This window comes from Microtus oregoni, unplaced genomic scaffold (assembly GCF_018167655.1).
Source record: "Microtus oregoni isolate MIOR12 unplaced genomic scaffold, Mior012 000000F_ref0000247, whole genome shotgun sequence".
Lineage (NCBI taxonomy): Eukaryota > Metazoa > Chordata > Mammalia > Rodentia > Cricetidae > Microtus > Microtus oregoni.
In genome coordinates, this window is record NW_024543059.1 from 74,276,916 (window position 1) to 74,289,427 (window position 12,512).

At 46.4% G+C, this 12,512-nt stretch overlaps 1 protein-coding gene across 2 annotated transcripts in view; it reads left to right on the top strand.

The window, feature by feature from the left end:
* Positions 1-545: 545 nt before the first annotated feature.
* Positions 546-12,512, top strand: part of Sec24b (SEC24 homolog B, COPII coat complex component) — a 66,492-nt gene continuing 54,525 nt past the window's right edge. For both annotated transcript variants that reach the window (XM_041647316.1, XM_041647383.1), the window contains exon 1: positions 546-969. In XM_041647316.1, coding sequence (XP_041503250.1) covers positions 870-969 — 100 coding nt within the window. In that variant the 5' untranslated portion in view covers positions 546-869. The remainder of the gene's footprint in view (positions 970-12,512) is intronic.

Here is a 12,512-nt window from a genome sequence, read left to right on the forward strand (position 1 = left end):
CCTCCCTCCCATCACAGTGTGATGGTAGGCGACTTGGGACCAAGAAACCAACCAAAACCACTTGGGTAGTGCCCTCCTGCCTGCCAGTCAGCATGCTGGGTGGAACAGGGAGATTAATTCAAAGATTTCACCAAGGTGGTCAAAGCAAGCTGACCTCAGACTTCTGCATGCTCCAGCGTTTCCTAATGCTAATAGGCGGAGCCAACCCTCGAGAGGAGGGTGGGAATAAAGTTTGTCTTCAAGTTCTCCTTGTACTCGGCTTTCGCCTTCCTCTTCCCCTGGCTATTTAAAGCCACTGGTTAAAGTTTTGAATACTACCATTGTTATTGTGAATCTGTCACACAGATTTCTCTTTGCCTGGGAATTACACATTTTCAATAAACATTAGGCTAGATTGGAACGGGGGGGGGGAGCAGGGAGGGTTGCAAGAATAAATAACAAATCCAAAGCCAGGCTTCGTCCTCCGAGGAAGAATACGTGGGTGGGTTGGGACAGCGTGACCCAGGACTACAGACCTCAGTCTGCAGCTTCGCACCCGTCCTCCAGCCCTGCAGGGCGCAGGCTCCACCAGGGAGCAGCGGCCACAAGGCCCGCGCCTTCCTCCCGCTTCGGCGGCGCCACAGCCCGGACTGAGCGGGGCGGTGGTCGCGCAGCTCCGGCCTGCAGGGGGCGCTGGCGCGGGAGGCTGGCCGGGCCGGGGTCCGCGCGCGTGCGGTGGCGCTGCAGCGCGTGGGTGCCGGGGCCGCGGTCCTGAGTGACTCGGCCTGTGACGCGGGCGCGTTCCTTCCTCTTCCTCTTCCTCCGCGGCCCCGCCTTCCTTCCCTCCGCCCATCTCCCTCCGCCGAGCCGCCGCCGTCAGCCGCGCCGTCATGTCGGCCCCCGCCGGGTCCCCTCACCCGGCTGCCGGTGCCCGGATGCCGCCCAAGCTCGGCGGAGTAGCCTCTGGCCTGGCGCCGCCGCAGCAGAACGGTGAGGCGGGGAAGACCGGGGCGCGGCGCGGGGCCTAGGCGGGAGGGAGGGCGGACGGGAGGGCGGGCGGCCTGCAACCGTGGCTTGGGGCCGGGCAAGGCCGGCCCGGGGAGGCCGCGATGGGGCCCCGAGGCCGCGGTGGAGCCCGGAGGCCGCGACGAGGCGAGGGGAACGGCCGAGGGGGGGGGGACGGCAGGGCGGGGTCGCCAGCGTTGTGCGACCCAGGCTGGCCAGTCCTCGCAGACGGAGGCCGTAGTGGAGGGATCAGCCCCCCGGCGCGACCGTCTCCTCCGATCGGGGCGCCGGCCGGTTGCCCCGGGCGACCCCTTGGGCGCCGAGAGCTCTCTGGAAGCCCGGGGCCCCGAGTCCGTGGTCTTTGGAGGGCTGAGTGTAGCCTTGGTACCTGGTGGATCGCATCCTTCCGGCCTCTGGAACGTCGCCTTGATTTTTTTTAAGGCCCGGTGAGCACGCTGCCTGGAAGGGAACTTAGTTTGCACTCAAGTTTGTAGACAAAAGGGTGTAAATATGATGCAGGACTGTAACTGTAACCCCGACCCTCGTCGGCCTCGGGATCTGTTGTGGTTTGCTGCCGCGGTTGCTACTCGGCGTTTGGAGTTTGCTTGTAGTGTTCGAATGGGGGAGCAGGTGTCAACAGGATCTAAACGAACACCTTTAGATTCCCCCATCTGCGGTTCCACTTTAAGATATAGAAAAACGTGCCAGAGTTGTTTCGGCCCATTCTGAGGCAAGGCCTGCGTAGTGCGGCACGGATGTGGCAGTCATACTGAGGCCGTAGGCTCTGAGCATGCAGGAGTTTCTGCTGAGAAATGATCTTACCCTAGCATGCCTATCCCCTAGTCTAGAGATCTGGAATGTTCCTAGATAGTGCTGGGGGAGGGGCGCTCTTTAGTCTGCTGAGACCCTCGCAAAGTCCTTAAGGCTAAGAAAATCCTGCCCCACGTAAAAGAACAAAACCACCGTAGTACTCAACAAATCATTGACCCAGTTTACTCACTGGGCTAATCAAAATTTACTAGGCTTTATTATCCTTTTGACTAACACCCAAAGTTTTGAAAATTGGTAATGCCTTTCAAAACTCCCTGAGAGTCAGGTGGAATTCTTATTCACAATTTAAAGCAGAAAAAAAAAAAAAGACCGTTTAGTCTTAAGAGCCCTAGGTCGGCCTTATTTGTCAATATTTCATGCTTCTTAAATCGTTGTTTAGTATAAACAGCTTCCGAAGGTCAGCAGTGTCATTGATGGTATCACACTTGCCCTTTACCCAAGTGAAAACATAATTTGTGAGCAGTTTTGAATTAACAACTTGTCTGTGTTGTGTGCCTGTGTATAAACCAGTGCGCCCCGGCTGGCACCTGGAGGTTAGAGGACAACTTCTGGGAGTTGGTTCTTTCTGCCAGGTGGGTTTTAGAAATTCAACTCAGGTAGTTTTCTAGTAAACACTACCTAGGCTTTGTTTGTTTGTTTGTCTGTTTTTACACCGCTTTGTGTGTGAAGCCACCAGATCATCATAATTTAGAAGTAGGTCCCAGGTTAGAACATCTTAAATCCATGTTTGACAGATTCAAGAATGGTGCTCTTGATTTCCGAGTGGCATATTTTATTTTAGCCTTAAAAATTTTGTGACAACTTGAAGATACCAGGATATTCACTTGGTCAAAAGGATGTTAAATTTGTAGGAACGAATTCGTATTTTAAAGATGCCCTATGTAAATGATGCTTGATTTCTTTTTATACTTACTCTTTTCAAATAGTTTTACCAGTCATTTAGCAGCTGTTGCTAGGCTACCAGATGGGTATTCAAAGTTAGAGTAGTTGATGAAACAGTCCCTCCTCCTGCCCGAATTATATTCAAATTGCTTCTGGCTAGTCTTGAGTGATTCGGTTGGTAGGGGTGGAAGGAGAGAGAAGGGCTGGCTCTAGGGGTGGGAGGAAAGGGAAGGGCTATCTCTGGGAAGCGGTTGCATCACAAGTCTGGAAGTCTGCACTTAGAAAGTGCAAGTCCTTTGTAGAAACTGAAAGCTGTGGATCAGAGCAAAGGGAACTGGGTGGGAGGGAACGGCTGGGAAGGCTGGGGTGGGGCTGGGTGTGGGGGAGGGGGAAGATGGAAGGATGGGGAGAAGAGGCCAGGTTGCAGAAAGGTCTTGAAATGTCATACTAAGGTATTAGGAAATAAAGACCTAGAGTCAGGTTTGGTTTGGTTTTGTGGACGGGATTAATTCGAGCATGGAAATGAGAGGCTCAGGTCTGGTTTGGTTTGGTTTCTCAGTGTTACAGAAAATGATCTTGAGGATTAAGCAGCATTTGCAGTTTCTGTTGCACACAGAAATTGCTTTTCTCTGTACTCTATCTCTGGAATTCCAGACATGGTAATAATCATACAAAAGCAGTACATCAGAAGTGTGAATATAAAATGCCATGGAAAAGCAAACCAATGACAGGAAAAACTGTAAGAGACAGAATGAGACCATGCCCTTCATAACCTTGGTATGCTGTGAGCTGCATCTGGGCCTGTCGAGTGGAGCTAAAACTCTTGGAATTTTGAGAGCGACAGGACTGCCCTTCTGTTGTTCGTGGTGATCATCTGCTCTGCACCCAATTTGTGACAGGGTGGAGCCCCTGGGTAGCCTTAGGATGGCACTGGTGACCAGAGGTTTGACGACCCTTCAGTCCCTACTTAGTAATGTCTGGGAAGAGAAAGTCTGGCGTGACCAACATGCTCTGGAGGCACCCCTTCCCCACAGGCCTTGCTTGTGTGCGCCCCCTTGAGGCACGGCTGTTAATTTTTTTCTTTTGCTTCCTTGGTGTGGAATTAAGTTTTGTGCCTTTGAAATGTCTTGTTTTGTTTGTTTGTTTTTGCTTGAGCAGTGTCTCAGGTAGTTGAGGATGACTTTGAACTCCTGATCTTTTTTCCTTCAGCCTCCCAACTGCTTGAAGATCCTCTTGCTTCCAGTTAGAGATTATGGGGCATGTTGCCATAACTCCCTGTACTATCCTATAGTAAACCCATAAAGGTATTTTTAAGGGGAAGGTAATGGGAAACGGAGCCGTTATCACCACTTAAAGGAAACTTGTGACAGCCTGCTCCTTGTGATTGGCTTCTCAGGTGGGGACAGTGTTGTGGGACTGAGCCCTGCCTGTGGGACCTGACTCAACTTTAGGTTGGAACTGTCAGGATTCAATGTTGCTGCTGTCCAGTGTAGAACTGAGTGGAACGGGAGGAGCCCCTCACAGCTACCCCCTAGGTCTTCTGTGCAGTGCCAGTTCTTTTTCTCTTATTCGAAACAGCAAATGGCGCCAGGAGAGATGGCTTAGCAGCTAAGAGCTCTGACTGCTTTTCTATAGGATGGGTTTCATTCTCAACACTGACGTGGTGGCTCACAACTGTCTATAATGGGATTTCCAGGGCTTCCAGTGCCCTCTTCTGGCCTCCAGGGGTACCAGCTTTGCTTGTGATGCATACAAGTGATGTACAGGCATACATGTACACAGACAAAGACATTTGGTTTCTATAAAATGTTAAAAGGGAGATGGTGATCTAGTTGGTTCAGGAGCACATTCTGGAGTGTTGTAGTTGATCCGGGATCCAGGAAGGGAAGCAGGAGCACTTCTCGCCAATGCCTGAGAAGATTGTGAGGAGCAGTTTAGCTTTTGTTTATTGCTGTGTATTTAGAGCCACAAACAGTGCTGGGCAAGTTCAGGTGTTCACTTTGATGGTCTTCTAACAGACTTCACTAAGTGGCCCAGTGGTCTTCCCACCTTCACCAAATGCTTGCACTGTCAGACATGGTTATGATGCATCTCTTGCTGCATTTTATAAACATTGCCACCATAAAGCAGACAAATGAGTTTTTATTATCGCTTTTACTGTTTTTCAAAGGTTAACTGCTTGTCCGCCACGCCACTTACTTGAAGATAGTATGATATCATTGCATCTCTGAACTCTTTTCTGTTCGCCTTGGAGCTGCTTTGCTCCAGATTTTCACTCAGAGTAGCACATGATTTATAGAATTATTTTTCTTTCCATATGAAGTATTAGATGAATATTTTTTAGTTTTAACTCTTTGTTTTCCCCCTTTGGGAGACAGGGTCTTCCTGTGTAGACCAGGCTGGTCTTGAACTCACAGAGTTCCTGCCTCTGCCTCCCAAGTGCTAGAATTAAAGGTGTGTGCCAACATGTCCAGTTTAACTTTGCCTTTTGACATCTCTTCCAAAGCTGAGTCATGGAACAAGACTGCTGAGTGAAATGATAGCCTGATAATGGTATAATTCCAAAATTGTTCCCAACTTGACTTGAAAGATTTAACAGCACACCACTCTCCTTTCCCCAAAATGATAGCACTGTGGTTCATTGTTTTCATGTCAGTGATGCAGAGAGGTTAGACACAGTGCGAGTTGAAAGACTGCTGACTTGGAGATCCTTTCAGCTCCGGGGCTCCTTACCTTTGAGAGCACACACAGAAGTTTAAGAAGTCTCCAGTCTGAGGAACTGGGCTCCTCTGATCTCTGCAGCATGCTTCCGTTCACATCTGTGGCCATCTAGCTGGGAGGTCCTCAGGAGAGCACCTCTCTCTGTCCTTCATAGTCATCTGAATAGTTCTCACTCTGAATATACATAGATATCTCTCTGTAATAATAATACTAATCTAACAAACAATTGTTATTATAATGTATGGTTTTAATTATTTGCTATGCTTTTCACACACACTTCTCAGTTTTCCAAGACACATTTTTTGTGAACCTCATTTATTGTCCTTAGCAATATTTCAGCTTTTACTTTCAAAGTAACTTTTCTTTTTTAAAGATTTGTTTTTATCTTTTACTTGTGTGCACATGGTGTGTGTGTGTGTGGCATGTGTGCCTGTGCAGGTGCTCAGAGGTCAGAGGTCAGAGGCATCAGCTCTCCCTGGAGCTGGAGTTACAGGTTGTGAGTCTCCTGACATGGGTATTGGGAACCAATTCGGGTCCTCTGGAAGAGGACTTAAATTCACTGCTCTTTACTGAGCATCCCTCCAGCCCCAATTTTCGTTTCAAAAATCCATCTGTAAACCGTGAACTGTTGGATGGGAAAGACTGAAGTGGAATCATCGTGAATGGACTTTTCTAGAAGTGAGGCACGATCCTAGTCATCATGATGGAGACAGAGCACTGTTAGCCTGGAGAAGGCTCTGCGTGCAGTCGGGCGGACACATGGCCTTGCCCAGAATGTGATGCAGACTTTGATTCCTCCGAGCTCTATGGAGAACATGCTTACCATCTCTGAGCTTCTGAGTTTGTGACAGCGGTCATGCAGAGCCTTTGAGAGGATTAGATCGAATGAGGTACTGTTTTTAAAGTAGCCAGTTCTGATAGAGAGTCAGCACTGAGAAACCCTTTATTCCATTTTCTTTAGAACACCAGATTACAAATTGTTTTGAATGGCAGACAGTGTTTTCATTGTATTCTCAGTAGCAACTTGTAGTAGGTACTGAGCTGAGCTGGATAAGTGAGCTACCTTTATATTTCATCCCTCTTTAGAATATCCTGAAAGCCACTAGCAACCTTACTCCCCTACTGTATTGACGGTTAGGGCTTGGTCACTGTTTCCATCACTTTAATCAGTTACTTTATTCTGCCTTTCACCCTTTCCTCCTCTTTACATGCACTCTTGGAAAGTGTCTGCTAATAGACCATCTCTCTAGCTTGCCAGATGGCAAGTTAGGATTATGCGCCCAAAGCACCTGAAGCAGTCTTGAGAAAAACATTTCCAAGTAGACAGGAACGTCTGTGAAGTCATAGCCTGCCTAACCAGTGGCCAGATCTTAACTTGTAATAGGGGAAAGGTTAAGGGAAAGGTTAACTGGTGCTTCAGCTGGGTCAAAAATGATGAACAAGCTTGGCAAGTTGGCACACGCAGTACACCCAACACTCAGGAGGATTTCTGAAAGTTTGAGGCCAGCCTGGTATAAATAGTACATTTCAAACCAGCCAAAGATATATCATGATATAGTATCTTGAAAAAAAAAACCAACTGAATAAAAAAATTATGGCTAGATTTTTGATTGTTCAGGTGAGTTTGTGATCTGAGACCTGGAATTGTGGCTCACACCTTTAATCCTGGCACACAGGAGGCAGAAGCCAACCTAGTCTGCATAACAAATTACAGGATAGCTGTGGTTACTTAGAGAGACTCTGTCTCAAACAAAGTGTGATCTGGCATGATAGACTTGTAGCAGTTCTTACTGGAGAGGGACAAGAGGGGTCAGCAGTGGCAGAGAGGGTAATTAATTAACATTAACAGGGTGGTGTGCTCTGAAGATGGGGTCACTGGGAGCCTACTGACGGGACCTGTCCTGGATCTCAGCTTTAGCCTAGCAAGACCCCTGCAAGTCTGTTGCCTTCCACAGCTGTAGGAGACATTCTTGAAGGTTCATGTTTTTTTCTTTAAGTATCTTGTTGACAGTATGATTAGTGCCAGATACAGAAATGCTTGTTGATAACTTCGAGTTTGTGATTTTCATGAGGCTTGGGAAAAGGTAAGCTAGCTTTTGCACTTGGAGAGTTTAAAATTAGACCTGTGCACAGGAAAAGGAAGTTGGGCAGCTTCTAGAAGCTGGAAAGGGCAAAGCATTCTCTCTTGAGGTTGGGATACTCTGGAAGCAAAGTAAGCTGTGTTCAAGCAGTGTCAGGGAAGGCCTTTCTTCAGGAAGAGCTGGACTGAGACCAGAATGGGTAAGAAACGGTCAGGTGGAAGGATGTGGAAGAGCCTGGTAGAGTAAGTTGTCCAAGGACTCAGGTGTGGAGCTGGGCTGCCAGGTGAGGGTTATTGTATGACAGACACACAAGGTGCTGTGGCACAGGAGTCAGGTCAGGAAGGGCCTCTGACTCTTTTTTATAACCAATTGCCACAAATTGACTGCTTGAAATGGAGAGTTTATTATTTGTGGGTGAGAAGTCCAGCTGGCTAAACTCAGGACGTCTCTGCGGGACACATTCCTTCCATGGCTCTCTCCAGCTTTTAAAGGCTGCCCACATTCCTTGGCTCATGGCCCATTTTCTCTGTATTTAGAACCAGCCATTGAGTATTTCCCTGAAGACTCCATAGCCAGGCCTCTAATTCTCTGGACAGTTAAGGATAATAGACCTATTTTAATAGATGTCATCTGACTAAAACCTTAATGCCATTTACAGCCTTAATTCTCCTCTGCCATGCAGCCCCACATAATCACAGGTTAGGACACGGATGTGTGTCTCACTGACCATAGTAAAACTGAATGTTTCTTTTTTAAATTGCACCTGTGTGTATGCGTGCATGCATGTGAGTGTTGATAAGTGTGGAGGTCAGTTGACAACCTTGGAGGATCACTTCTCTCTTACCACATGGGTCCAAGGAATCAAACTCAGGTCATGAGGCTTGGTAGCAAGTTCCTTAACTATCTAAGCCATACTGATAGTCCTGGATTTACTGTCTATAATTAATTGGTTAAATATTTTATCCAGAAAGAAGCTAGCCACAGATCAGTGTCTGTTGTTGCTGGCGATCTTTAGCTTGGGGCTTACTGCTCATAGTCCAGAGTGGAAGGAATGGAGGTCTGTCACCAGCCCAAGAGAAGACAAAACAGTCAACTTAGAAATCAGTTCCTACTGAATGTGTATGCTCTTGCTCTGAGCTAAAGTAAAATTCTAAGTATGTGTGTTTTCAAATAGCTTTCCTTCCTTTCTTCTTTCCCTCCCTCCTTCCTTTCTTCCCTCTCTCCCTCCCTCCCTCCCTCCCTCATTCCCTTCTTCCCTCCCTTTTTTCCTTTCTTCCTTCTTTGAGAAGAGAGCTTCTCCATGCAGTTCTGACTGGCCTGAAACTCTGTTAAATAGACTGACTGATCTCAGACTCATAGAGATCTACCTGCCTCTGGGATTAAAGGTGTGTTTGCTGATAACTTCTCTTTGTGTGGGTCATTTAGATGGTGATGCTGAATGAGTAATGAAAAGGAGCCCTCCCACTCCCACCCCCATCATAATTATCTTCTTCGTTCCCCTTTCCTCCCCTTGCTGTTCTTAATGAACTTGAAAGTCAGTGGCTCTGCAGGTAGTTCACTGATAGGTGTCAGCAGGCACGGTGTGGCCCTGTTTTTAGGAGTGGTATGGAGTAGTTGTAACAGAGACATGATTGTATTCCATTATTGTACCATGCAGCAGGAATGAGCCGAGTCAGCAATTAAGCAGAGAATAAATATTTAAATGGATTTTGACTCAGGCTGCCTGTTCATTTCTGAAAGCCTTAGTGACAAGAGGTGAGCCATCTTTTTCTGTGTTTAAGTACATGAATACCTGGTGCTAGTGAAGGCCAAAAGAGATAATTGGATTTCCTGAAAATGTAATTACAGATGGTCTGATTGTAAGTCACCATATGGGTGCTGGGAATTGAACTTGGGTCCTCTATAAGAACAGCCAGCGCTCTTAACTTTTATGTTTACATAGCTGACTGCACTAATGCTGACATTGATTTTGATGCCAGCAACATTATAGACATTCTTAAACATGTCCACTAGGTGGCGGTGGCACACACTCTTAACCCCAGCACTCATGAGATAGAGGCAGGTGGATCTCTGTGAGTTCAAGGCTAGCCTGGTCTACAGAGAGAGTTCTAGGACAGGCTCCAAAGCTACACAGAGAAACTCTGTCTCGAAAAACCAAAACCAAACAAAAGCAAAACATATTGTATCCCAAATCACTCACTTTTCTAAATACTTTACATATTAGGGCCTTCAGGTCTTTGAAGACAAAGTATTATATATATTAGAAGTAAGTTAAATGAGGCACAGAAAATAGTATGGCAAATGGAGTTATCTTAGCAACTGGGCCTGTGGCTCAGACCTGTAATCCAGCTACCTGGAAGACTGGCAGGAGGATCACAGGCTGTGGCCTACCTAAGCTGCAAAGAAAGTTCAGATTCCTTTTAGCTCAGGGCCAGCATACCTGCTGGTATATAAAGGCCTTCAGTTCAGTCCCGGTATCAAGGAAGAAAAAATGGCTGGAGAGGTGACTCAGTGATTAATAGCATTTGTTCTTACAGGACCAGGATTCAATTACCAGCAATCCACAGCCATCCGTAACTCCAGTTCCAGGAGAGTCAGTGCCTTCTGACCTCAGAGGGTCCCAGGCACACACATGATACCTGTACATACACATGGTCAGAACACTTGTACACATAAAATAAGTATGTCTAACTGTTTTATTTAAAAAATTAAAATGCTTCTAGAATACTTCACTTGCTGGTAAAGAGTAAAATATTAGCATTGAGAAGATAAGACATTTTTTAGCATTATTGATGGAAAATATGAATTGGAAGTCCTTGAAGAGAGCTATAACAGTGATCTTTCTTATTTGCTTGTGTTTTGAGACAGTCTCTTGCTGTGTAGTCTAGGCTGATGTGGTGGTTTCAAAGAAAGTGGCCTCCAAAGGGAATGGTGTTATTAAGAGGTGTGGGTTTGTTGGAGTAGGTGTGGCCTTGTTGAAGGAAGTGTGTCACTGTGAGGGTGGGTTTTGAGGTCTCCTATGCTCAAGCTATTTCCAGTGTCACAGTTCACTTCCTGTTGCCTGCTAGATATAGCATTCTCAGCTCCAGCACCATGTCTGCATGTACACTGCTATATCCCACCATGATGATAATGGACTGAACCTCTGAACTGTAAGTGAGCCACCACAGTTAAATGTTTTCCTTTATGAAAGAATTGCTGAGGTCGTGGTGTCTCTTCACAGCAGTAGCTAGACAGCTAGTTAAGACAACTGGCCTTGAACTCATAATCCTGTCTCAGGCCCCTAGTGCCAAGACTACAGACAAGTTCTCAATGCTCAGCAAAGTGGCCAGTTATTAAAGCACAAACCCCCACTTTTATTTGTAGGAAACCTGTCCTCTTAATTGAAGTTCATTCTCTAAAATGATGTTTCTTAATAAGAATTTAGTAAACTCACCCATTATGAAATAACTCATGTACTTTTTAAAAATAAGGATTTACACATGCTAACAGAAGAATGTCTAGGATACATTAAATTAATAGTTGTAGAACCACGCTATGGTTTGTTCTTCCAAAGAACACACAGGAAACTTCTGTGGACTGCTACTGCATCTGGGTAGTAGAATATCAGTTACCAGAGTGAGAAAGGGATTTTTACTTTATATTTCCTTATATAAATTGTTAGCCCTGCCCTCTTCTACAGTGCTGGGAACTGAACAAAGGGCTCTTCTGCTTGAGTACTTGATCAGAGAAGGACTAGCACCATTTCCTCTCGGTCTTCTTAAACTTCAAAATATTTTACTCTTTGACAGTTTCATAGATGTATATTGTTCATATCTACCCCACCCTCCTTTCTCTCTTCCTGTACCCGCCCTTTCATCTTCCCTTCTTTTGTTATTCATTGAGTCCAGTGAGTGCTGCCCAAGTGCTCGTCCCACTGGAGCATGGGCAGCTTCCCAGGGGCTGCCCCACAGAAGAACCCTGTAGCCAGCAGTAGTCCTGAGCCCCTCCCCCATCCATGCTGGAATGTTGACCAGCTTGATTTTGTACAGGAAACCCCAGCTGCTGTGAGTTCCTGAGTGCCACAGGCTGTCTCATGTCCAGAAGACAGCTCTCTTTCCCTTCTCTTCCCCATCCTCTACCTCTGACATTTAAAAAAAGGTTTCTTTGCTCGCTTATTTATTCATTCATTCATTTATTTATATGTATGGGTGTTTTGTTTGCGTATATGTCTGTTCACCACTTGGATCCCACCTAGGCCAACAAAGGGCATTGGATCCTCTGGAACTGGAGTCACAGTTGGGAGGTACCCTGTGGGTACTGAGAATTGGACCTGGGTCCTGTTTAAGAGCCAGTGCTCTGTCTTCTCTTACTCCTCCAGGATGTTCTCTGAGCCTTGGAAGGGGTTGGATAAGGTAGATGTGCTGTTTAGGTTTGATTACTAAATAGTCACTCATTCTTAGTACATGGACTAGATATGACCAGCAGATATTAATGCTGCCACTGCCAGAAGAAGTGTAGCTCTGATCTGAGTATAAACATAAATACTTAGCAGTTTGACAACACGACCATTTAGCAAAACAATAGTAGTAGCCTATGCATGGTGGCCTATGCTTGATCTCAGAGTCAAGTCAATAAGTTCTAGACTAGACTGGTCTCATCTATATAATGAGTTCCAGTCAGGCCAGCTAGGACTATGTAGTGAGACTCTGCCTCAGAATAAAACCAAGCCATGTGTGTGTGTGGTACATGCCTTTAATCTCAGAGGCAGGTGGGTCTCTTGAGTTCCCACCCAGCCCGCTCTACTGTAGTTTCAGACCAGCCATGGTCACATAGTGGGATGCTGTCCCAGAAAAGGAAAGGAAACAAAACACCAATAAAAGTAGATTTTCTCCTAAGGCCGATGCCCTGCCCAGCCTTGGGGTTATATCCAGGTTTACCATACCACATATTGTTCCCTCAGAAAAAGCAAGATCAAATCAGATCAGAAAGGATTTGGTTGCCCCCGAAAGCATCGTGCCATGGTTTCCCATG